This window comes from Mobula hypostoma, chromosome 2, assembly GCF_963921235.1.
Source record: "Mobula hypostoma chromosome 2, sMobHyp1.1, whole genome shotgun sequence".
Taxonomy (NCBI): Eukaryota; Metazoa; Chordata; class Chondrichthyes; order Myliobatiformes; family Myliobatidae; genus Mobula; species Mobula hypostoma.
Genome location: NC_086098.1, coordinates 207,929,291 through 207,955,865, shown reverse-complemented (window position 1 = coordinate 207,955,865; position 26,575 = coordinate 207,929,291). Strand labels below are relative to the sequence as shown.

The 26,575-nt window shown below is 39.1% G+C and overlaps 1 protein-coding gene across 2 annotated transcripts in view; it reads left to right on the top strand.

Moving 5' to 3' along the window:
- Window positions 1-26,575, top strand: part of LOC134342832 (cadherin-like protein 26) — a 112,693-nt gene that overhangs the window by 36,215 nt on the left and 49,903 nt on the right. For both annotated transcript variants that reach the window (XM_063041444.1, XM_063041445.1), the window contains exons 2-7: window positions 3,842-3,967; window positions 4,418-4,564; window positions 5,463-5,610; window positions 17,647-17,804; window positions 18,740-18,871; window positions 23,977-24,162. In XM_063041444.1, the coding sequence (XP_062897514.1) occupies window positions 3,842-3,967; window positions 4,418-4,564; window positions 5,463-5,610; window positions 17,647-17,804; window positions 18,740-18,871; window positions 23,977-24,162 (897 nt within the window). The remainder of the gene's footprint in view (window positions 1-3,841; window positions 3,968-4,417; window positions 4,565-5,462; window positions 5,611-17,646; window positions 17,805-18,739; window positions 18,872-23,976; window positions 24,163-26,575) is intronic.

The window sequence follows — 26,575 nt, the reverse complement described above, 5'->3', positions numbered from 1 at the left end:
TGATAGATGTCCGGGGCAGATAGCCTCTTTAACTCATATGTTTTGGTCTTGCCCTACTCTGGAAACTTTTTGGAGAGACATTTTTAATATTATCTCCAAGGTATTGAATATAGATATCTCTCCTCACCCTATTACTGCTATCTTTGGACTACCTAAAAGTTCCAGTAATCTTTCCCCTTCAGCCCATAGAATGATTGCATTTCTTAGTTTAATGGCGAAAAGATGTATCTTACAACATTGGAAAGAGCTTAATGCTCCAACTACCTTTTTTTGGTTTTCTCAGACGATATTATGCTTGAATTTGGAGAAAATTAGAAGCAATCTTTATGATTCCTCATTTAAATTTGAACAGACTTGGAGATCTTTTATTCAATATTTTCATTTAATGTAATATATACCCTTCTTGTTTTTTTTTACTGTTTTTAATGGAGGTCGGGATTGAGGACGTGATTTTAAGTTTTTTTTAACTCTGTTTGGTTTCAAGTTAGCCCATTGCTTTGCTTTGCTTTCAGTTAGTTGCACGGTGGGTTTTTTTTGGGTTTTTTTTTTTCCTTTTCTCTATTGATATATATATATAAAAATTAGTATACTATTATGTTACCTTGGTATGTTATGTTTAAATTACATTGTTTGTAATATTTTTTTGTATTAATATCTTCTGTAATTTTATTATATTCTAACAGTGTATTATTGTCTATATGGCTTACCTTTTTGTATACTTATTCATAAAAAGATTTAAAAAGAAAGAAAGAAAGAAATCAGGAGTGCTAAAAGAAGACATGAGGTTGCCTTGGCAGTCAAAGTGAAGGGTAATCCAAAGCGCTTTTACAGGTATATTAAGAGCAAAAGAATTGTAAGGGATAAAATTGGTCCTCTTGAAATCAGAGTGGTCAGCTATGTGCGGAACCAAAGGAAATGGGGGAGATCTTAAATAGGTTTTTTGCGTCTGTATTTACTAAGGAAACTGGCATGAAGTCTATGGAATTAAGGGAAACAAGTAGTGAGATCATGGAAACTGTACAGATTGAAAAGGAGGAGGTGCTTGCTGTCTTGAGGAAAATTAAAGTGGATAAATCCCTGGGACCTGACAGGGTGTTCCCTCGGACCTTGAAGGAGACTAGTGTTGAAACTGCAGGGGCCCTGGCAGAAATATTTAAAATGTCGCTGTCTACAAGTGAGGTGCAGGAGGATTGGAGAGTGGCTCATGTTGTTCTGTTGTTTAAAAAAGTATCGAAAAGTAATCCGGGAAATTATAGGCTGGTAAGTTTAATGTCGGTAGTGGGTAAGTTATTGGAGGGAGTACTAAGAGACAGAATCTACAAGCATTTGGATAGACAGGGACTTATTAGGGAGAGTCAACATGGCTTTGTGCGTGGTAGGTCATGTTTGACCAATCTGTTGGAGTTTTTCGAGGAGGTTACCAGTAAAGTGGATGAAGGGAAGGCAGTGCATATTGTCTACATGGACTTAAGTAAGGCCTTTGACAAGGTCCCGCATGGGAGGTTAGTTAGGAAAATTCATTCGCTAGGTATACATGGAGAGGTGGTAAATTGGATTAGACATTGGCTCAATGGAAGAAGCCAAAGAGTGGTAGTATAGAATTGCTTCTCCGAGTGGAGGCCTGGGACTAGTGGTGTGCCACAGGGATCAGTGCTGGGTCCATTGTTATTTGTCATCTATATCAATGATCTGGATGGTAATGTGGTAAATTGGATCAGCAAATTTGCTGATGATACAAAGATTGGAGGTGTAGTAGACAGTGAGGAAGGTTTTCAGAGCCTGCAGAGGGACTTGGACCAGCTGGAAAAATGGGCTGAAAAATGGCAGATGGAGTTTAATACAGACAAGTGTGAGGTATTGCACGTTGGAAGGACAAAGCAAGGTAGAACATACAGGGTTAATGGTAAGGCACTGAGGAGTGCAGTAGAACAGAGGGATCTGGGAATACAGATACAAAATTCCCTAAGAGTGGTGTCACAGGTAGATAGGGTCGTAAAGAGAGCTTTTGGTACATTGGCCTTTATTAATCAAAGTATTGAGTATAAGAGCTGGAATGTTATGATGAGTTTGTATAAGGCATTGGTGAGGCTGAATCTGGAGTATTGTGTTCAGTTTTGGTCACCAAATTACAGGAAGGATATAAATAAGGTTGAAAGAGTGCAGAGAAGGTTTACAAGGATGTTGCCGGGACTTGAGAAACTTAGTTACAGAGAAAGGTTGAATAGGTTAGGACTTTATCTATACCCATCATAATTTTATATACCTCCATCAAATTTCCCCTCATTCTTCTACGCTCCAGGGAATAGAGTGAATGCAAGCAGGCTTTTTCCACTGAGGCAAAGGGAGAAAAAAGCCAGAGGACATGGGTTAAGGGTGAGGGGGGAAAAGTTTAAAGGGAACATTAGGGGGGGCTTCTTCACACAGAGAGTGGTGAGAGTATGGAATGAGCTGCCAGACGAGGTGGTAAATGCCAGTGCTTCTTTAACATTTAAGAATAAATTGGACAGATACATGGATGGGAGGTGTATGGAGGGATATAGTCCGTGTGCAGGTCAGTGGGACTAGGCAGAAAATGGTTCGGCACAGCCAAGAAGGGCCAAAAGGCCTGTTTCTGTGCTGTAGTTTTTCTATGGTTTCTATGATATTTGTTACTATGGGGAACAGCATCATAATTTATCCAGTGAAGTAAAATAATAGGTGTTAACCACTTTTAATGAAAATATCTGGAGATTAATTGGAAATCTATACGTTATACGTTATTGTCACCAAAGAATTGATACTAGTACGTACAATCATCACAGTGATATTTGATTCAGTGCTTCCCTCTCCATGGATTACAAATATTAAATATTAAAAAGAGTAAAAATTAGTAATTATTAGAAATTTAAATTATAATTCATAAATAGAAAATAGAAAACTGGAAAGTAAGGTACTGCAAAAAAACCGAGAGGCAGGTCCAGATATTTGGAGGTTATGGCCCAGATCTGGGTCAGGATCCGTTCAGCAGTCTTATCACAGTTGGAAAGAAGCTGTTTCCAAATCTGGCTGTACGAGTCTTCAAGCTCCCGAGCCTTCTCCCGGAGGGAAGAGGGACAAAAAGTGTATTGGCTGGGTGGGTTGTGCCCTTGATTATCCTGGCAGCACTGCTCCGACAGCATGCGGTGTAAGGTGAGTCCAAGGACGGAAGATTGGTTTGTATGATGTGCTGCGCCATGTTCACAATCTTCTGCACCTTCTTTTGGTCTTGGACAGGACAACTTCCATACCAGGTTGTGATGCACCCGAGAAGAATGCTTTCTACAGTGCATCTATAAAAATTAGTGAGGGTTTTAGGGGACAGGCTAAATTTCTTTTAGTTTTCTCAGGAAGTAAAGGCGCTGGTGGGCCTTCTTGGCAGTGAACTCTGCTTGGTTGAACCAAGTCAGGTCATTTGTGATATTGACCCTGAGGAATTTAGAGCTTTTGACCTGTTCCACTTGTGTATCACTGATGTAAATTGGGTCGTGCGGTCTGCTACTCCTTCTGAAGTCAACAACTAATTCTTTCGTCTTGCTGACGTTGAGGGATAGTTTATTGTCTTCGCACCATGCCACCAGGTTCTTAATTTCCTCTCTGTACTCAAACTCATCATTACCCGAGATACGGCCTACAATTGTTGTGTCATCAGCAAAATTATATATTGAGTTTGATAAGTTTACCTAAGAGTATGGTAAGTGAAATAACTTGCTGTGAGTTCTATTGAGTGGTTGGTATCATATTAAATTATTCCAGAGTAAAACGTGAAAAAAGCATAAAATGATTTGAGAATGTTGTATCTAAAGGGAAAAAAATTTAATTTCAGTACTTTGGCATGCAAACTGAAGAGTTGGGACCTGCGATCTTACACCGCCAGAAGAGGACGTGGGTTCTTGGTAGTATTGATATCACTGAAGAAGATGAAGGGCCTTTTCCCAAAGTTGCAGTAGAAGTAAGTCAGTATTTGCTACAAAGTTCTTTGTAGAGGATTACATTTATAATGTTGCATTCACCAAAATGTTGCCATTGTTATCATCCAAACGTTTTTCTTAATTTAATCAGAAATTTATTAGTCCCCATGTTTACTCTACAAAGGGAAGTTTTAACCTTCAGCTTATTTTTTATATTATATCTCATTGATTCAATGTGAGCATTCTGTCCATTAACTTCATTGTGCTTGTTACAGTTACCTTCTATATTTTGTTGTTTTTCTTACCAATGGCTCTGTGAGGTAACAGTCTGCTCAATTTTGGCATTGCCTGTTCTGAAAACTACTTCGTTACAATTAGTTTTCATTTCATTTTTATAAGACTAGAGAGATGTTAAGTTTTTATGATGATGGTTGAAAAAGATGTGGATTTGACTTGAAATAATTTGTGGTCTTCCTTTTCTTCTGTTTTAGATACACCATATTAAGACAGCTATAGAGAAAGTTATATTCAAATTAAGTGGAAATGGAACTGTGAATGACTTGTTTTATCTGGACGAAAGCTCGAATGTGATACTAGTTTCACGCAAAATTGATCGTGAAAAAACCCCAGTATTTACAGTAAAGTTTGACTTTATTTTCATCTGTTCTTGTTTACTGAATTTCATGGTGTTAAATTGCTGTGACATAAAATAAGATTTAAATATTGTGAGTTAAAACTGTACAAAGAAAACCTCCACAAAACTTCATCTGAGCAGTGACACAATTTTCCATTTTATTAGAGAACAGGCAAGTCCCCTCAAGTAAATGGTACCACCTTAAAGGAAGATGATAAACTAAACATACATTTGAACTAATGATTAGAGATGTTTGAACTAACAATTAGTTCAAATATCAATAATTAAGCTAATATTTATTTATTTTATTGCTATTTATAGACACAGCATGGTAACAGACCTTTCTGGTCCAGTCAGCCCGTGCTGCCCCATTATACCCATGTGATCAATTAACCTATGAACCTGTACATTGTTGGAAAGTGAGAAGCAGGAACACCCAAAAGAAACCCACGTGGACATGGGGTGAACGTACAAACTTCTTACGGACAGTGGTGGAACTGAGCCCAGGCTTCTGATGCTGTATTAGTGACCCACCAACCACTATGCTACTGTGCCACCACCTTGAGCAATAGATACGGGGAAAGAGTTTTGTAAGAGTAATGGTGAGCATAGAAATACTGGATTATCATAACAACTCAATTAGTTAATTTGTACCCTGTGTAGGTGAAGAAGTCTTCTCTCCTACTTCATCTGCAGTACTAGACTGGCAGTAATTTGATTCATCCTTACCTGAACTTTGAAATGATCTGGCAAGCCATTCAATTTTCAGGCAAAGGAGTGGGAATAAATTCTAGTCCAGCCAGGTGGACCCGTGAATGAATGAAATTCAAAGCAGAATAATTTTTGTTTTTGATTACATTACAAGTGATTCGTTATATATTTTAAATTATCTTTATTTTCAGTTATATGTTAGTGCTTTCAGTGCAACTACACTTAAGAAAGTAAGTCAAGATCTGATGTATCAAGTTCTGGTGAAAGACATCAACGATAATCCACCAATCTTCAATCAATCTGAATACAAAGTAGAAATATCAGAAAATACAACTGTGGGTGAGTGTCTTTAATTTAATTCTTTGATATAAAAAATTAGGCCAAAGACAAAGGAGGATGACTGAAGAGGAGAAAAATTTTAACTGTAAAGCTTTGACCAGCATTTACCAATGGAATGGTGTTAAGGGTCACCAGTATACTCCCAATGCAGCTTGTTGTTTTCGTTTAAAGATTCCTATACTTGCAAATCAAGTCCAAACTAATTGCCACAGATGGGTGAAAAAATAGCCTCAGGAAGGACTGTGCTAAACCAGTCATCAGATGCCATAGGGAATTAAGGTTCTCACTGGTCATAGCACTCATGCTTTAAACTTACCGGTGAGCCAATGAAATGTAACACATTGACCCACCATGAAATGATTCTGAAGGCCACAAATTTAAGAACAAAATACTACGTTCAAAAATATGATTTATTTTCATTTTTCTTCCAAATAGTTTTGCATTGATGTCATAATTAAATATTTAAAATACTAAATTTATGAAGTTAAGTTAAAATTGGATCAGCCATGATAAAATGGAAGAGCAGACTGGATGGGCCAATTGGCCTAATTCTGCTCTTACATCTTATGGTCTTAAGTTAGCAGATATATAAAATGTTCAATAGGAAGGATGTAATGGATTGAAACGACACCACAGAAGAGTTGGGTTGACTTTAAATCAGGTTAAAATTCAAAGTTGTCAACCATGTCACACTTATTCACATTTGAACTTAAGAAATAAATGCAAGAGTAGGCCATTCATCCTCTTACATAGTTCCTCTACTTTGGATTTGGGTGATCCCAATATAGCCTTCTCTACATTTGTGAGAGCCAATGTAAATTAGGGTTCTGCTTTGTCAAGCACCTCCATTCCATCTGCCAAAAGCAGAGTTTCCCAGTGGCCAACCATGTTAATTCCGATTTCTATTCCCGTTCCAACATGTCGGTCCATGTCCTCCTCTTGTGCCGTGATATGGCTACTGTTAAGATGGAGAAGCAACTCTTCATATTAGACCATAAGACCATAAGACAAAGGAGCAGAAGTAGGCCATTCGGCCCATCGAGTCTGCTCCGCCATTTTATCATGAGCTGATCCATTTTATCCTATTTAGTCCCACTGCCCCGCCTTCTCACCATAACCTTTGATGCCCTGGCTACTCAGATACCTATCAATCTCTGCCTTAAATACGCCCAATGACTTGGCCTCCACTGCTGCCCGTAGCAACAAATTCCATAGATTCACCACCCTCTGACTAAGAAAATTTCTTCGCATTTCTGTTCTGAAAGGGCGCCCTTCAATCCTGAAGTCATGCCCTCTCGTACTAGACTCCCCCATCATGGGAAACAACTTTGCCATATCCACTCTGTCCATGCCTTTTAACATTCAAAATGTTTCTATGAGGTCTCCCCTCATTCTTCTAAACTCCAAGGAATACAGTCCAAGAGCGGACAAACGTTCCTCATATGTTAACCCTCTCATTCCCGGAATCATTCTCGTGAATCTTCTCTGTACCCTCTCCAACGTCAGCACATCCTTTCTTAAATAAGGAGACCAAAACTGCCCACAGTACTCCAAGTGAGGTCTCACCAGCGCCTTATAGAGCCTCAACATCACATCCCTGCTCCTATACTCTATTCTTCTAGAAATGAATGCCAACATTGCATTTGCCTTCTTCACTACTGACTCAACCTGGAGGTTAACTTTAAGGGAATCCTGTACGAGGACTCCCAAGTCCCGTTGCATCCCAGAACTTTGAATTCTTTCCCCATTTAAATAATAGTCTGCCCGTTTATTTTTTCTGCCAAAGTGCATAACCATACACTTTCCAACATTGTACTTCATTTGCCACTTCTCTGCCCATTCTTCCAATCTATCCAAGTCTCTCTGCAGACTCTCCGTTTCCTCAGCACTACCGGCCCCTCCACCTATCTTTGTATCGTCAGCAAACTTAGCCACAAAGCCATCTATTCCATAATCCAGATCGTTGACGTACAATGTAAAAAGAAGCGGCCCCAACACTGATCCCTGTGGAACACTGAATAGGTAGCTTCCAACCTGATGGCATGACCATTGATTTCTCCTTTTGGTAATTTTTTCCCCTCCTCTTTCACTCTTCTCCTATTCCCTACTTTGACATCTTACCCCTTCTGAACTTCTTATCCCCTACCCTTGGTGCTCCTCTTTCTTTCCTTTTCTCCTATGGTTCACTCTCCTCTCCTATCAGATTCCTTTTGCTTCAGTCCTTTACCTTCCTTACCCAACTACCTTACCTGTTACCTTTTAGTTAATCTTCCTTCCCCTCCTTTTATTCTGAAACCTTCCTGCTTCCTTACCAGTCCTGAAGGGTCTCAGCTCAAAACTTTGACTGTTTATTAATTTCTATAGATGCCGCCTGACCTGCTGAGTTCCTCCAGCTTTTTGTGTGTGTTGCTCTAAAGTTACAGCATCTGCAGAATCTCGTGTTCATATTCAGCCCCTTAGACCTATTCTACCACTTAATAACATGACCTTTTAACTCAGTGCTACCTTCCTGCTATCATCTCATTTTCTTGATTTCCTTAATATCTAACAACTTTTTGACTGCCATTTTGGATTGCACAGACAATTAAACCCCTATAACCCTTTTGGGTGGGAAATTCCAAAGATTCACTATGAGTGAAACAAAATTTCTTCTTAGCTCAATCACCAATAGGTAAGTCCTTATTTTGAAACTGCTGCTGTATACAAACCAGACAGTGGGAATTAAATCATGTATTCTACTTGCCAAGTCTCTTGAAGATTTTGTACATTTGAAAGAGATAACTTATTATTCTTTTGAATATGAGTTTCGGTTCAGTTTCTTTACGTGACCTAACTGATTGGAATCAATCTGTGAAATTTCACTTACTTAGTCATAATTTCTTGCATAGGGAGACCATTTGGAGTGGGAGGGGAACAATCTAGTTATTGTAGTCCATGTGAGTACGAACAACATAGGTAGGACAAGAAAATTGGTTCTGCAAAGGGAATTTGAGCAGCTAGGGTCTAAATGAAAATGTGGAATCAAAAAAGTAATAATTTCTCTGTATTGTCATCTGAGCCATGTGTCAATTGGCACAGGGTTAATAACATCAAGGAACTAAATACTTGACTCAAAAACTGATGGAAGTGTGTTTAAATTTGTTGGACAGTGGCATCAGAATTGGAGAAAGGGGGAGGTAGTCCAATGGGGTGGACTCCACCAGAAAGAACCACGCTGAGGCCAGGGTTGTGGTAAATCCCATACCTAGGGCTGTGAATAGGGTTTTAAACTAAATAATATGGGGAAGGGGTGGGTTTAATATCTTAGGAAGGTATGGATAAAGTAGAGGGCAAAGAGAGTGCAGGAGAAGTGACTGAAATCTCCAGAATAAAGAATAAGACAAAAAGTTTAGAAAGGGATAAGAGTTTAAGCCCGGGCAACATGGAGATAAAACTGAGAAGAAGGGCAGAAAGTACAGGACTGAAAGTGTTATATTTGAATGCATGTAATATACAAAATAAAGCAGATGATTTTGTAGTGCTGTTAGAAAGTGGCGGGTATGACTTTTGTCCATCACAGAGTTGTGGTCGAGAAAGAACATAGCTGAGAGCTTAATATTCAGGGATGCACATGATATTGAAAGGAAAATCAGGTAGCCAGTGGTTATGGGGTGGCTTTGTTGCTAAAAAATGAGATCAAAACCTGAGAAAGAAGTGACATAGAATCAGAAGATGTAAAATCCTTGTGGTAGAGATAACAAACTCTAAAGGTAAAATGATCTTGATGGAAGTTATATCCAGGCTTCCGAGCAGTAGTTAGGATATGGGGTACAAATGACAATAGGAGATGGAAAAGGCATGTGAAAAAGGGTAATTATATGATGGTTGTGGAGGGGCAGGGGGAGGTTGAGGATTTCAATATGCAGATAGATTGGAAAAGTCAAATTGATAAACACGAGAAAATCCACAGATGCTGGAAATTCAAGCAACATACACAAAATGCTGGTGAACGCAGCACGCCAGGCAGCATCTATAGGAAGAGGTACAGTCGACGTTTCAGGCCAAGACCCTTCGTCAGGACTAACTGAAAGAAGAGACAGCAAGAGATTTGAAAGTGGGAGGAGGGGAGGGGGAGACAATAAATGACAGGAGAAGACAGGAGGGGGATGGATGAAGCCAATAATCAAATTGGTATTGGATCCCAAGAAAAATAATTTGTAGAATATCTATGAGGTGGCATTTTTACAGCAGCTTGTTTTCAAGTGTTTTAGGGAAAAGGCAATTCTGGATTGGGTGTTGCATAATGAACCAGATTTGATTAGGGAGATTAAAGTAAAATAAAACATTAGGAAGAAGCGATCATAATATGATAGAATTTCCCCCATGGTTGGAGAGGGAGTAGCTGAAATTGGACGTATTGGTATTATAGTTGAGTAAAGGTAACTCAGAAGCATCAGAGAGGAATTGACCAAAGCTGATTGGAAAGGGCTCTAGCAGGGATGACAATAGAGTAGAAATGGCTGGGGTTTCAGGAGTAATTCAGAAGGCGCAAGATCAGTTCACCAAAAAGATGAAGCATTCTAAAGAAGGATAAGGCAAAGTGGCTGACAGGGGAAGTCAAAGAGAGCATTAAAGCAAAAGACAGGGCATGCAGTATAATGGGAAGTTAAAAGATTGGAAAAAATATAAAAACTACAGGAAACAACTAAAGAAGCAAAAATGAAAGAGAGGTAAAGTGTGAAGGGAAGCTAGCCAATAATATAAAAGTTGATACCAAAAGAGAGACGAGACTGGGCAAATGGCCTCTGGTAAATGACACTGGAGAGGTAGTAATGAGGAACAAATAAATGAAGGATTAACTGAAAAAGTATTTTGCATCAGTCTTCACTTGGAAGGCACCAGCAGCATACCAGAAATTCAAGTGTCATTGGGTGGAAGTTAATATTACTAAGGATAGAGATGCTTGGGAAGCTGGAAACTGTAAACATTGATAAGTCACTGGCCAGGTGGACTACACACCAGTGTTCTGAAAGAGGTAGGTGAAGAGATTATAGAGGCATTAGTAGACATTTTTCAAGAATATGGAATGGTTCCACAGGACTGGAAAATCACAAATGTCACTCAATTTGTAAGAAGGAAGGAAAGCAAAGGGCAGAAAGTGATAAGCTATTTTGCCTGACTTTAGTGGTTGACAAGATGTTAACTTCAATTATTAACAATGACGTTTTGGGGAACAAAGGCAATTAAACACAATAACAAGCTCAATAAAATAGGGTGACATCAGCAGGATTTCTTTAAGGGGAAAGTTTGTTTGAGTTCTTTGAAGAAATACAATAGCAGTTAGGATAGACAAAGGAGTCAGTGGATATTGTATACTTGGATTTCCAGAAGGCCTTTGACAAAGGGCTGTACATGAGGCTGCAGAACAAGATAAGAGCCCATAGTTTTACAGGAAAGACATTGGCACGGTTAGAAGATTGGCTGACTGACAGAAGGCAAAGAGTGGAAAAAAGGGGGTCTTTTCTGTTTGGTTGCCAGTGACCTTTGGTGAACTGGATGATGGAATTGTGGCTAAGTTTATGAATGAAACAAAGATACATGGAGGGCCAGATAATACTGGGAAGCAAGCAGACTGTTGCATGTCTTGGACTTGGACTTGGGCTTCTAGCCGAATGAGCCCACACTGCCCAATTACACACACGTGACCAACTAATCTACTAACCTAAATGTGTCTGGTAGATTGAATAAAGGTATGGTCTATTTTCTAAACAGGGAGAAAATTACAACATTGAGGTTGCAAAGAAATTTAGGAGTCTTAGTGTAGGATTCACTAGCAAGATAAGTCAATAGTAAGGAAGGCAACTGCAATGTTAGCATTTATTTCGACAGGACAAGGATATATAAGCAAGGATGTAATGTTGAAACTTTATAAGGCATTGGTCAGACCACATTTTGAGAATTGTTTTGGGTTCCATATCTAAAAGAGGATGTGATGGCATTGGAGAGGGTCCAGAGGAGGCTTACGAGAATCACCCCAGGAATGAAAGGGTTAGCTAGCAAATGTGGAGTATTTGATAGCTCTGGGCCTGTACTTGTTGGAGTTTGGACAAATGGAAGAGGATCTGATTGAAACCTACCAAATATTGAAAGGCCTAAATAGAGTGGATGTGGAGAGAATATTTCAAATGTTGGGACTCTAGAACTAGAGGGCACAGCCTCAGAATAGAATGTCCCAATTTAATGAAGGATGCTGAAGGATGCTGAAGATAAGAAGGGAGTGTATATCAGGTGTAGGCAATTGATATCAAACAAGTCGTTTGAGATTTTTGGAGGGCATCAAAATAGTCATTGATCATGGTGGGCAAAAGGGGTCTGTGAAATGGTCTTGGCAAATAGGATTATGGAGAATTCTAAACTTTGATAAGTATATTAGAAGTAAGAGGTTACCTAAGGATGAATAAGTCCTCTCAGAGGCTAGAGGAGTAATCGATGTGTGGAGCCAAGGGACTTGAGTACGATTTTAAACACATACTCACTATTATTCGGCGGGGAATAGCATGAGAAGGCTGGAAAGTTAAAGGTGAAGTATGTTGATATTCAGGAGCACATCTACTTCAGGAATAAAAAAGTGCTAGAAGTATATTGAGGAATATGGAGGAATTTAAGGTGGGGGGTTATATGGGAGGCAGGGTTTGAAGGTTGGCAAAACAATGTGGGCTGAAGGGCCTGTACTGTGCTGTACTATTCTATGTTCTATGTTCTAAGTATTGGAGCATATTAGGAAAACCATATCTCACAATTCTGATGGAGTATTTTGAGAGGTTGATGAAGGCAGGGTAGTAGTTCTTGTCTATAACTGTGCATTTTGGGTCTCAATATGTCTTTCTGTAACCGAATCTTGGCCTTCCTCACGAAGAGACCACAGACAGTCCATATTGGTAGCAACACCTCTGGCTCTATTGCACTGAGCACTGGTACCTCCCAGGACTGTCTGCTCAGCCCATTGCTGTTCACATTGCTAATGCTAATAGTACCATCAAATCCAGTTCTAACCACATCATTAGGTTCACAGACTACACAATAGTGGTCAGCAACAATGATGAAACATCATACAGGGAGGAGGTAGGGTAGAGTGTTGACTGGGCATCATCGAGACTGTGCTGACTTGCTGTATCATTGTCTGATATTGGAATTGCAATGTATCAAGTTGCAAATCCCTGCAAAGAACAGTGAGGACTGCCAAAAATATCATCGGGGTCTCTTCCTCCTTCCCCCCACCCATTCAGGACGCATATCAGACGTGCCGCATACGCAGAGCCTCCAGCATTGTTAAAAACCCCTCCCATCTTTCCCACAAACTCTTTGACCTCCTGCCATCAGACAGAAGATACCATAGCATAAGAACCAGAACTGTCAGGTTGCTGGGTAACAGCTTCTTCCTCCAAGTTGTTAGACTTTTTAATACCCCAATGTCCGGTAGCACACACGTACACCATGTCTGAATGCCCTGCTCCCCTCCCCCAACTCTCCAACTCACAGCCACACTTCCATCCTGCACTGGTCACTTTTCATCTTTTACTGCTGCTGTTTCACATATTTATAATACTGCTTGTTTATTATATTAGCGCCAGTAGAATTGTACAGTCTGATATAAACATGCACCTCACACTTCACGTCAAACTGTCAATTTTCAGGCCATGCCATGCCATTCAGAGACTTAGCCCCAGAGGAACGATGTTTTGTTTAGCTGTATACACGTGTCTCGTTGAATGACAATAAACTTGAACTTGAACTTGATAATAACTTTGGAGCTTTGAGCAGCAGACCATCCGCATTTGATATTATTGACAAGAACAAATTAAAGTAAAACTGGGGCAAGTGGACAGAGTTAGAGTGGAGATTTTGAAGCTTTAGTTCTTAGAGGCTTCAGTCAGAGAAGGCAAAAGGCAAAAGCTGTCGGTAGAGTTTCCCCACTCCCCCCTTTCTTAGCATTTGGTTAGTCAGAAGAGTAAGGATGCCAGGCAAGTTAGTGGAATACTCCTCTTGTGGGATATGGGAAGGCAGGGAGACTTCCAGTATCCCTGATGACTATAATTTTGAGAAATGCATCCAAAAGCAGCTTCTAATACTTTAAGCTAAGAAGATGGAGCAGGAATTTATTGAACTCTGGATTATTTGTGGGATTGAAGGTGCGACAGATAGGGCATATAGAGAGGTAGTTACACACAAGGTGCAGGACACAGGAAACTAGGTGACAGTCGGGGAGGTGAGAGGGGTTAAACAGCCAGTGCAGAGAACCCCTGTTGCTACGCCCCTCAACAACAGGTATGTCACTTTGGATACTGTTGGGGGAGGGGATGACCTAGAAGAGGAAAGCCACAGCAGTCAGGTCTCTGTCACTAAGCCTGACCGTGCGATTCAGAAGGGAAGGGGGGAGAAGGCAAGCTGTGGTGATAGGGGATTCTTTAGTTAGGGGTACAGAAAGGAGGTTCTGTGGATGATAATGAGATTCCCAATGGTATGTTGCCTCTCATTGCTAAGGTCTGGGTCCTTTGATTGAGTCCTCAGCATTGGTAAATTACCAATGCTGAGGACTCGTAATTTACATATTACTATTTAATTATTTATGGTTTTATTACTATTTAATTATTTATGGTGCAACTGTAACGAAAACCAATTTCCCCCGGGGTCAATAAAGTATGACTATGACTAAGTGGGAGGGTGAACAGCCGGAAGTTGTGGTCCATGTAGGTACCAATGACATGGGTAGGAAGAGTGGCGAGGTTCTGCTGCAAAGTGAGTTCGGGGAGTTAGGTGCTAAGTTAAAGGGCAGGAACTCCACGGTTATGACCTCAGGACTGCTATCCCCTGCCACTTGCTAGTGAGGCCAGAATAGGGAAGATTATACAGTTTAACACGTGGCTAAGGACTTGGTGTAGGAGGAAGGGACTTGGGACCATAATTCTATTAATTCCATGGGTTTTGAAATAGTTACTGTATAGAAAATAGTAGTCTGAAAGGTATCCTCTTCACTCATTGGGAGATGCAATATGGAATGAGCTGCCAGAGGAAGTGGTTGGGAAAGATATAATAAAAACATCTAAAAGGATTGGGACAGGATTACTGGCAAAGGATTACTTGGTAAGTGGGAAGCCTTCAATAATAAAACTTTGAAAATATGAAGTTTGTATATGCCTGTCAGAATAAAAGGTAAAGATAACAAGTGGAGGGAACGGTGGTTTCCAAGAAATATTGAGGCACTGGCAGGTAGGAACAAATGAGGTGCTGTGGAGTATAAGAAATGTAAGAGAACACTTGAGAAAGAAATCAGGAGTGCTAAAAAAGTCATGAGACTGTCTTAGCATCTATGGTGAAGGAGAACAAATGGATTGTAAGGGACAAAATTAGTCCTCTGGAAGATCAGAATGGTAATCCATGTGTGGAGGCAGACTAGATGGGGGAGATAGTAAACATTTTTATGCATCTGTATTTACTCAAGAGACAAACACAGGATCTACAGAATTCAGGCACTGTGTCATCCAGTTCATGGACCCTGTACAGATTACAGAGAAGGAGGTGTTTGCTGTCCCGAGGCAAATTAAGGTGAATAAATCCCCAGGGCCTGATAAGGTGTTCCCTTGGACCTATGGAAAGCCGTTGCACGAATTGTAGAGATATTCAAATCATCCTTGGTGGCTAGGGAGGTACCTGATGATTGGAGGATAGCCAATGTTTAAGAACAGTGGTGGCATCCGTTAGTCTTGCGACACCATGGATTTACGCCTGGAAAGTCTAGTGTCAAATCTCCAGGGTGCAGGCCTGGGCAAGGTTGTACGGAAGACCGGCAGTTGCCCATGTAGCAAGTCTCCCATCTCCATGACACCGATGTTGTCCAAAGGAAGGGCAAGAGCCGATACAGCTTGGCATCAGCGTCATCGGAGGAGTTGCCAGAATGAGGTTGAAGGCAATATTGGACTGCTTTAGGGACTCCAGCTCTGGATTTGTCCTCAGGGTTTACTCCTGAATTCTTTCCCATGAGTGGGTATGGCCACAAGGCAGCGGAGGTTTGAAATCAGAGTTCTCCCTCTCTTAGATGGACTGCCTTCCCAGGCTGACGAGCTCCATCTATCCGAAGCACTGGTTTTAGGGCACCAGGACCCACCTTTGCCCCTTCTCCTGTCAGTAGAAACAGTTTCGCCGGGCTTAGAGGCTAAGTCACACGAGAAGGCCAGGAGCTGGACTTGGTTGTCAGAGGCTATTTAAGGCGCATGCCGTGAGGAGCACTTTTAGGTAGTGGGAGCTTGTCCCCACTACCACTCCTTGGCTTGACAACCTTGGAACCAATGTTTAAGAAAGTCTTTAAATATAAACTAGGAAATTATAGGCTGGTGAGTCTATAGTGGGAAAATTGTTGTAAGATATTCTAAAGGATCATATATATATGTATTTGTGTGGACATGAACTGATTAAGGATAGTAAACACAGTTTTGTGTGTGTTAGGCTGTGTCTAACTGATCTAATGGAGTTTTTTGGAGGAAGTTACTGGGAATGTGGATGAAGGACAGCAGTGGATGTTGTCTACATGGATTTTAGCAAGGCATTTGACAAGGTCCCACATGGGAGTTTTGTCAAAAGATTCAGACACTCAGCATGCAAGATGAGGTAGTAAATTGGATTAGATATTGGCTTCACGGTGAAACCAGAGCAGGTGGTTGCTTCTCTTACTGGAGGCTTGTGATTAGTGGTGTGCTGGCTCCATTTTTGTCTGTCATCTATATCAACAATCTGAATGACTATATGGTAAACTGGATCAGCAAATTTGCGAATGACAGCAAGATTGAAAGTATAGTTGACAGTGAAGAAGGCTATCATGGCTTGCAGAGGAATCTGGATCAGATGGAAAATGGGCTGAAAAAAGGCAGATAGAATTTAATGCAAACATGCGTGAAGTGTTTCACTTTGATAGAAACAACCAGGGGATGTCTTATACAGTGAATGGTAGAGCACTGAGGAGAGTGGTAGAACAAAAGGATCTGGGAATACTGGTCCATAATTCCTTGAATGTAGCATCACAGGTAGCTAAGGTTATAAAGAAAGGTTTTGCCGTATTGGCCTACATAAATCAAGATATTAAGTTCAGGAGATGGAGTTGTTATGTTGAAGTTGTGTAAGACATTGGTGAGGCCTAATTTTGAGTGTTGTGTGTAGGACAGGACAGATGTATATAAGGTTTAAAAAGTCATTCTCTCTGAACAACTTTCATGTTCTTTCTTTGTTTCGTGGCTATCTGGAAAAGACAAATTTCAAGATTGTATATGGGTACATACTTTGATAATAAATGAACCTTTGAACCCTTAAACCTTTGAAAGAGTACAGAGAAAATTTATAAGTATATTGCCAGGTCTGTAGGACTTGAATTATAAGGAAAGGTTGAATAGGTTATGATTTTTTTCTTTAGAATGTAGAAGATTGAGAGGAGATTTGATTGAAGTATACAAAATTGTGAGGGTATAGATAGGGTAAATGCAAGTAGGCTTTTACCACTGAGATTGGGTAGGACTTCAAACAGAGGTCAAGGTTAAGGGTGAAGGGTGTAATATTTAAGGTGAACATGAGGGGAAATTTTTTCACTCTGAGGGTCATGAGAGTGTGGAATGAGCTGCCAGCACAAGAGGAGCACGTGAGCTTGATTTTAATGTTTAAGTGAAGTTTGGATAGGTATATAGATGGTAGGGGTATGGAGGGCTATGGTCCCACAGGTCGATGGGATTAGGCAGTTTAAATCATTATGGCATGGACTAGATGGTCTGAAAAGCCTATTTCTGTGCTGTACTTCCCATTGACTCTATGACTCTCTAAGGTGTGAAACTTAACTATAGCTGTTTTTAGCAATAAAATCTATTGCAATGAGATTCAAGATAACTCAGTTAAACATGCCAACGTTAAAATATATTACAAGAAATTCTTGTGATGCTATAGAATGTAATAGATCAGATACTGAGGAATGTGACTTGACACAGGATAACTATTTCATCAAATGTCCTTTGTCCCATTCAGGTGAAGAATTTTTCAGAGTTAATGCCACAGATGCAGATGAGATTAACACACCCAACTCGCGAATTTCGTACTATTTGACAACTCAGAAATTCTCAAATTATTTTCAAATGAATATTTCGACTGGAGCAATAAGTTTAAAAAAATGTCTAAATTATAAGGTACGTCAAGTTTTAAATGTTCTTTTTGGCGCCATGTTAGTAACATGATAAAATTAGCAGGACATGTGAAAAAGACCCTTTTAAATTACATTATTTCAATAAGGTTTTGTTCTGATTTATTCAAATCCAATGAAACTTTGCCTGACTGCAGTTGTCAAGTCTGCCTGCAGAAATCAATGTTGTGCTCTTAGTGTATAACCTGATACCTGCTTAAAATAATTTGGTAGACAAAAACTATTTTGTGCAAGTTCACTGGCACAAAATCCAATACTCAGAGTTTATTTTCATAGCATCTATTTATTCCCCAGTGTACACTTGTTATATATAGAGTAGTATGGAAAGAAGAAGAAAGCCCTTAACTCCGAGTGGAGTCATCGGGCCGCCGTCATGATGGAGTTTTTTATAGCAGGCTTTCTTATTTTTATGAGGCCGAGTTGCTAGCTTGACGCCCAACCCAGCACAGGTGGAAAGTGTGCAAGGGGGCCGGCTGGATTCGAACTCAGGATCCTTCACTCTGAAGCCTGGCATTGATGCCACTACGCCACCAGCAGGCTGTAGTATGGAAATGTGTGCAGTATTTCCAGAGATTTAATTCTTATGGATAAATTTTATGTGCATTTTTTTTGTCTAAGTTCAATCATCAGACATCAAGAACATAATGATTTGGTTTTGTATCATCCAACATCCAAAACTTTGACCGGTCTATCAGGAATGTGGTCACAAAATGCATGACTTCTGATGAAGCAGGTCAACCAAAGCACTAACCTATCATTTCTAAGGCTGGCTGACATGCTGTTCATGTCTTGTATCTTCTGGTTTGATATTGAATTCCAAATTTTGTTTTTTTTTATCTCTTGTCTGTGCCCATGCTTCGAAAAAAAATTGTTATAATGTTTCTCATTGTATTTCTTCTAACTTAATTTTTCTACTTTTAGAAGAAGAATTCTTACACCCTCACTGTGAGGGCAAGGGACGATGGTCATCCTGTTCTTAGCAGTAGCACAACAGTGAAGATTAATATTTTGAATGCAAACGATCATCTCCCAGTTTTTAAAAGAACTGGCAATGTAAGTCATGTTTACTTTCAAGCACGTACGTGTGATTTTTGAAATATACTGATAAAGTCATTAATCTGATTTTTCAGTGTGGATTTTCTTTTAAAAGACCTACCTATACTGGATCAGAAAGTACATGATCATACTTGCAAAGGAATGTAATTTTTCAGATCTCGGAAAAAATAACTGCCTTATTTGAATGCCATAGATGAAAAATCAATTACATTTCTGGGGTGATAATCATCGCTGCTCAAATCTAAATAAAAAGCATCTCAGTACAAATTATACTCTACATGTATAAAGCATAAATGGTTCAAATCAAAAATGCCTTTACATTGCAACTGAACTGCTTTAAAAAGAATTGATCTTTTTTCGTTTGATTTTGAATGTGGCATATTTCAAAATACACTACATTATTCAGAATTTTCAAATTAGAGTATGATGCTTTGCAAGTCACTTTTCTTATTACAATTAAGTCTTGTTAGACCAAATGAAGAGAACAGCCCAAATGCATTAGAAAAAAAGACTAAAACTAAATGGTCACTTTACTACATACTTACGGTAAATATTTTCTTAATATTTACAGTATATGTAGTAAGTAAATATGTTAAACAAAAATATATCTATTATATTAGTAGTTTTCTCCCTAAAACTGTTTCATGAATTTCACTCAACTTGCAGCAGAGGTTAGTTGGGTCCCATAAAAGGGTGAACCATTGTGTTTCAAAGTTTCTATGATCACAGAAAGTCAGGGAGCAGCTGTGGTGAGATTAATGTTACAGTTGTCACTTTTGTGTTGGTTTTAGACAATACTACAAAAATGTTCTTTCTTATTGGGCAACTGCATTCATTATGGAACATTTAGTGTAACTCTCTGAGATTCTACCATGCATTGACCCTGACGGAAAGGTTGAATGAGAGGAATCATTTCTGCCTTTTTGCTGGGGGATGGTAAATGTGTCTTCTCCAGCCAGGTTTATCGAGGTATGATGCACATCTTGAGAAAACATAATGAGAAACAAAATAGTCATGTCTGCTTTTTCAGATATCTGCTGCTTTTACTTACATTTTTTTCCTTTAACATTAATACTTAATCGCAGAGGACCTTAATCTACTCATATACTGAGCAGACCAAGTTAGTAGTGACCAGGGTGATTGAATGCTTATTTTTTTTTAGATCAGGGTGTTGAGGAACCAGCAAAGGAACACACAATTTTAGATATATTTTATCATAATGATAACAGGTTAGTTAAAGATTCCTTTTTAAGAAATTGAGATAAGAATAGATTGGCATTTTATCTAAACAACTAAAATATGTATTTTTTTAATGAGAATCCTGATGTATAAATATGAGTAATTCAAATAATGAATACATGAGGTGTGAATTGGCTATGATAGATAGTGACACCACATCAGTACATATGACTATAAACAAGCAATGTCTAACAGGTAACAAGTACAATGTTTACAATACATAGTTTGCCCTATGACAAATGAGTCAAGTGAATTTAAAGATGGTATGAGATTAAAGGAGAAGTCTCATAGTGTTGCCACAGAGACATTAAGTCTGAGGATTGTGAAAATTTTAGAATTCAGCCAACGAGGACCAAGACAATGATACGGAAAGGAAATTAGAATATGAGCTTAAACACGAGGAATTCTGCAGATGCTGGAAATTCAAGCAACACGCATCAAAGTTGCTGGTGAACGCAGCATCAGGCAGCATCCTAGAATATAAGCTGCCTAGAATATGAGTTTTTTGGGATTATTCCATTGGAAGCAGGATCCGCTCAGTGGATGATAGCCTTTTCAACCTTATTGGCTAGGAAAGCTATTTTACTTAAATGGAAGGACCCTAAACCTCCTACTGCCTTTTATTGGCTTTCCTCTATCATGTCCTGTTTAAGTCTAGAGAAAATAAGAAGTCGGACACTGGATACATCCTTTAAATTTGAAGAAATCTGGCGACCTTTTATCCAATATTTTCATATGATCTGATTTTTGTACTGATTCTCTTCCAGCTATTTTTTCAGAATCTTGGACTTGATCAGAGAGTCTCCCTTTTGTTGGTTTTTCACTCAGGATGGATTGTCCAGTCCTTTTTTTTTCCTTCTGTTTAGAATAGTGTTTTTTTTTAAATAAAAATTTCTAATAGTCCTTCTTTTCTTCATAAATTGATAACAGAAGAATGAATTACATTTTTTTTCTGTATTATACATTCTATATCAAATTTATACTTTGTAGATCAATATTATGTGTGATTCTGATATAGTGTATTTTACCTTCTGAATGTACTGTTATTGACATATGGTCAGAGATATTCTCCTCCTGTTTGTATGCACACTTTTTTTAAAAAATCAGTAAAAAGATTGAAAAAAGAAAGAAAAAAGAACATGCTGGAAAGTGACAAAAGAAAAAGTTGTGTAAAGGAACATGCTGGAAAGTGACAAAAGAATAAGTTGTGTAAAGGAAAAGATTAGCAAAACTTCAATTATGTCCTCCATACACAGAGCCAAGAGAAATTATTTTAAGGAATAAGGCACCAAAATTAAATATTTTGTTTATACCATTGTGAATACGTCACAGAAACCCTTTCTGAAATGGTACAGGACTAATAGTGTACAATAAATAAGGAAAAGAAATTAGCAATATCAGATAGATTAATCAAAATGAAAGGTAATACTTCCCAAGAACCGGACAATCTGGATCCCAGGGTTTGAAGGATGTGTTTATGAATGTGACAGATGGAAAGGTTGTCATTTTCCCAAATGTCGCCGTCTATTCACAGTAAAACGACCCCGATGGGTCTTATATACAGACCCCAAACAGTATTAAGGATGTGGTCTACAAATTACAATGGGACATGGAAAATGGATGCCAAATAGGCAATGGTATAATAGTCATGGAGGATTTCAATATGCAGGTTGATTGGGAAAATCAGGTTGGTGTTGGATCCCAAGAGAGGGAATTTCTAGAGTGCCTATGAGATGGCTTTTTAGAGCAGCCAGTAAGGTGTCAATAATTTTAAAGAGTATACCAAAAGTTTCTTTAGGTACATAAAGTGTAAAAAAGAGGTGAGAGTGGTTATCAAGCCATTGGAAAACAATGCTGGAGAGATAGTAATGGGGACAAGGAATTGGCAGATGGACTGAAAGAATATTTTGCATCATCCTTCACTGTGGAAGACATTAGTAGCATGCCGGAAGTTTGAGAGTGTCAGGAGGCAGAAGTTTGTGAAGTGGCCATTACTACGGAGAAGGTTCTTGGGAAAGTCTGAAGGTAGTTAAGTCACCTGGAACAGATGGTATACATCACAACATTCTGAAGGAGGTGGCTGAAGAAATTGTGGAGACATTAGCAATAATATTTCAAGAATCACTAGATTCTGGTATGTTTCTAGAGGAATGGAAAATTGCAAATGACACTCCACTCTTCAAGAAGGGAGAGAGACAGAAGAAAGGAAATTAAGGGCCAGTTAGTCTGACCACAGTGGTTGGGAAATTGTTAGAATCAATTGTTAAGGATGTGGTTTCGGAGTACTTGGAAGCGCATGGTAGGTCGTAGCCAGCAAGGAAAATTTTTGACAAGGTGCCCCACATGAGGCTGCTTAACAACTTAAGAGACCATGTGTCACAGGACAGATTCTAGAATGGATAAAGCAGTGGCTGATTGACAGGAGGCAAAGGGAGCCTTTATCTTTTACTGGTTGTCTGCTGATGACTAGTGGTGTTCCACAGGGGTCTGTGTTGGGACCACTTTTTGCGTTAAGTGCCAATGATTTGGATACAGAATTGATGGCTTTGTGGCAAAGTTTGCAGACAATATGAAGAGAGATGGAGGGTTACATAGCTTTGAGGATGTAGAGAGCTACAGCAGGACTTAATGGGTAATAAGGTGGCAGATGAAATACAGTGTTGGGAAGTGTATGGTCATGCACTTTGGTAGAAGAAATAAAAGGGTAGTCTATTTTCTAAATGGAGAGAAAATTCAAAAATCTGCAGTGCAAAGGGACTTGGGAGTCCTTGTGCAGGACTTCTTAAAGGTTAATTTGCAGGTTGAGTCAATGGTGAGGAAAGCAAATGCAATGTTAGCATTCATTTCAAGACAACTAGAATAAAAAGGCAAGGATGTAATGCTGCAATTTTATAAAACACTGGTGAGTCCTCACTTGGAGTATTGTAAGCAGTTTTGAGCCCCTCATCTAAGAATGTATGTGCTGACATTAGAGAAGATTCAAAGTTCACAAAAATGATTCTGGGATTGAAAGGCTCCCTGGAATTCCGAAGAATGAGGGGTGACCCCGTTGAAACCTATCAAATGTTGAAAGGCCTCAATAGAGTGGATGTGGGGAGGTTGTTTCCTTTGGTGGGGGAGTCTAAGACTGGAGGATACAGCCTCAGAATAGAGGGGTGTCCTTTTAGAACAGAGGTGAAGAGGAATCTCTTTAGCCAGAGAGTGGTGAACTTGTGGACTCCTTGCCACCGGCGACCTCTATATCTTATGGTACTAAGTAACTCCCACATGTACTAACAATATTTAAAGAAAGGAGAGAGTCAACAGGGAAGATTGAAGGGAAGTTACAAGAGAATGTGATTCAAGAAGTGGGACAATTGGAAAGTAAAAACAGTATTTGGCAAAGTCAACATGAAAGGTAAGCCGTATTCAACAAATCTTTAAGGAAATTTTGAAATAGGATGAAATTTAGAGATCAGAATACCTTTGATGATAAATTATAAAAGAAAACTAAGTACAAAATAGAAATATCACACTATCGTTATGCTGTGACTCTGTTGAGTCCACATCTGTAATATAGCTCATTGGTCTGGATATACAAAACAGAAACAACAGATTTTAGTTATTGAAGAAATCAAGGGATATGTGGAAACACAAGCAAGTGGTTTTGAGGTAGCAGATATGCCAAGATCCTTTTAAAAGTTGGAGATGGCTCAAAGCTGCAAATGACCTTCTCCGATGCAGATCTCATTCTCGTATGTTCTACTGATCACTTATTGCGTGTAGTCTTAAATTTGAATTGGTTTGTTGTTGATTATAAGAATTTTCATTTTGATACTTGTAAATATTGATTTTTTTTTACAAATGTACATTGAAATCTTCAGTTTTTAGGTAAAGTTAAAGAAAATGCTGAGCATGTGGTTATACTCCGAGTAAGCGTTACTGACGATGATGTTCCACAGACCCCAGCCTGGAGAGCTAAGTATAAGATAATAGAAGGGAATGAAAATGGGAATTACAAGATTGAAACAGATCCAAAAACAAATGACGGCATTCTATCTCTAGTCAAGGTAAACAACTTGCTTTATTTAGCAGTTTAGTACCTGGCCTCTTGGCTTTCTCCGAGTGAAGCTGATCTAGGAAATCTCCATTCGTTTCGAGGTTGAATCAAGTCTGATTTCACACAATATTTGTCACTGTGGATTAGAAGTTAATATCTTAATTTTTTTTTGCCAAACTCACTAACAGCAATGTGTTTTATATTTGGAAATATGTTTGTGTTCTACTATAAGAGGACAAGCAATTAAATTGGGTGGGGGCAAGTTCAAAGGAGATGTATAGGGCAAATTTTTTTTACGCAGAGAGTGGTGAGTGCCTGGGGTGCTCTGTCAGGGATGGCAGTGGAGGCAAATGTGAAAGAGGTGTTTAAGAGGCACATGAATATGTGGAGAATGGAGGGATATGGACATTATGTAGGCAGAAGGGACTAGTTTAGTTAGGCATTTAATTGCTTGTTTAATTAGCTCAGCACAGCTCTGAGAGCTAAGTTGTTGTTCCTGTGAGGTACTGTTCTATGTTCTATTAAGTTGTTGGTTGATTCATAAAATATAGATTTTTATGGAACAGAAAGTAGAATTCTCCTGCCACAGATGTTGGAAACTGGAGCAAAACAAACTGTTTGAAGAGCACAGGGAGTTGAGCAGCATCTGTGAAGGCAAAGAGATTGTTGATGTTACAGGTTGTGGCTAAGTTTGTCTGCTTTTTGGTAATGTTAAGATTTCTTTTATGTCCAATGAAATACCTCATCCAAAACACTGCTTCAGTGTATCGCTCCCTTGACACTGAACTGGAATATCAGCCGAAATAATGTGTTTAACCACTGGAAAGGGAACTTAATCTGCCTCAGACACAAAAAGTTACATTTAAGTTACAGCAAACATTTAGGAATCTAACGCAATAGTCTTTTGAACTGGTTGTTTAATGAAGGGGTTAACCAATAGGTGTGTACTATGCTTTAAATTAAGACTCAAAATTAAATAAAATGAATTCTGGTTAATTGAGCCATCAGTTAATTGGCGCACCCGCTTATTTGGGACAACTCTTAAAGTGCAAAAAAAGAGAAAATAGCTGGGATTCCCTTTGTTCATTTGGGACACTGTGCTGCTTAATTGGGGCAGGAGACTGTAGCCTAACAGTTTCTAACTAGTGTCTGTCACATGAACATCATGTGACTGTTAGACACTACACAGTGCTTAGAGCGAATAGTTTTTAAATAGTGGCACTTGCGTGTTTGTATTCAAAAAGTAGTGATTTTTGTCACTGACAATTGGCAAGCAATAAGCAGTACGAGAATTCAGAACTGATTTGCTCACTGCATTTTCAAACATCCAGACTTGGAGATGTCAGAAACAGTGAAATTGAAACAACATCACTCCTTCAACATGTTAGGAAATATGAAGAATTTGCAGGTGTTGACAATCATCTGGAATGAAAATGAAGATTTGGAGAATACTATCATTGAAAGTACTGTTTGAAGGCAGTCCATTATCTGCGCTAGGTGTTTGTTCATTTACAGTCAATCAAAAGTATATGGTAGTGTACACTCGATTAATTCCTCCATCGATAACTATTAGGAACCAATACACAGTTTTATAGTACTGTAGTAGTTTTGGTAGGGTTCTAAATTGTTACGTATTTCATTTAAATACATATTTTTTTGCTCAGTTAAATGGTAGTTTGTGCTATTTTATACCGTCATAGATTCATAGAAAAATACAGAATGAAACAGGACTTTTCGCCCATCTAGTCTGTGCTGAGCCATTCAAACTAACCATTATACCTTTTTAATTTGTCTATGAAGCTTAGATTAATTGGGACAATTGCTTAATTAGGCCAAAATGTACTGGTCCTGATATGTTCCACTTAAATGGAATGCACAAGATAAAAAAATGGTGGACAATGCAGGATGGACGTCAGATTGGTCTGAGAGTAGGTTAAAAGATAATCACAACATTATGGGCTGAAGGCCCTGCATGGTGCTGTAATGTTTCATATTTTATGGAAAATTGTAAACTGTTGACATTTTGGGCTGAGACCCTTCATCGGGACTGGAAATAAAAGAGGAAAAGTCAAAGTAAGAAGGAGGGGGGAGCAGAGGAAGAAGTACAAGGAGGTGGGTGATGGGTGAAACCAGGAGCAGGGGAGGGTGCGAAGTAAAGAGCTGGGAAGTTGATTGGTGTGAGAGATAATGGGCTGGAGAAGGGGTAATCTGATAGGAAAAGGTAGGAGACTATAAAAGAAAGGGAAGGGGAGGTGCACCAGAGGGAGGTGATGGGTAGGTCGGAGAGGGAAACAGGAATGGGGAATGGTGAAGGAGGGAGGGGCAGCAATTTCCAGAAGTTTTAGAAATTGATGTTCATGCCATCAGGTTGGAGGCTACCCAGACAGAATATAAGGTGTTCCTCCTCTAAGCCTGTGCGTGGC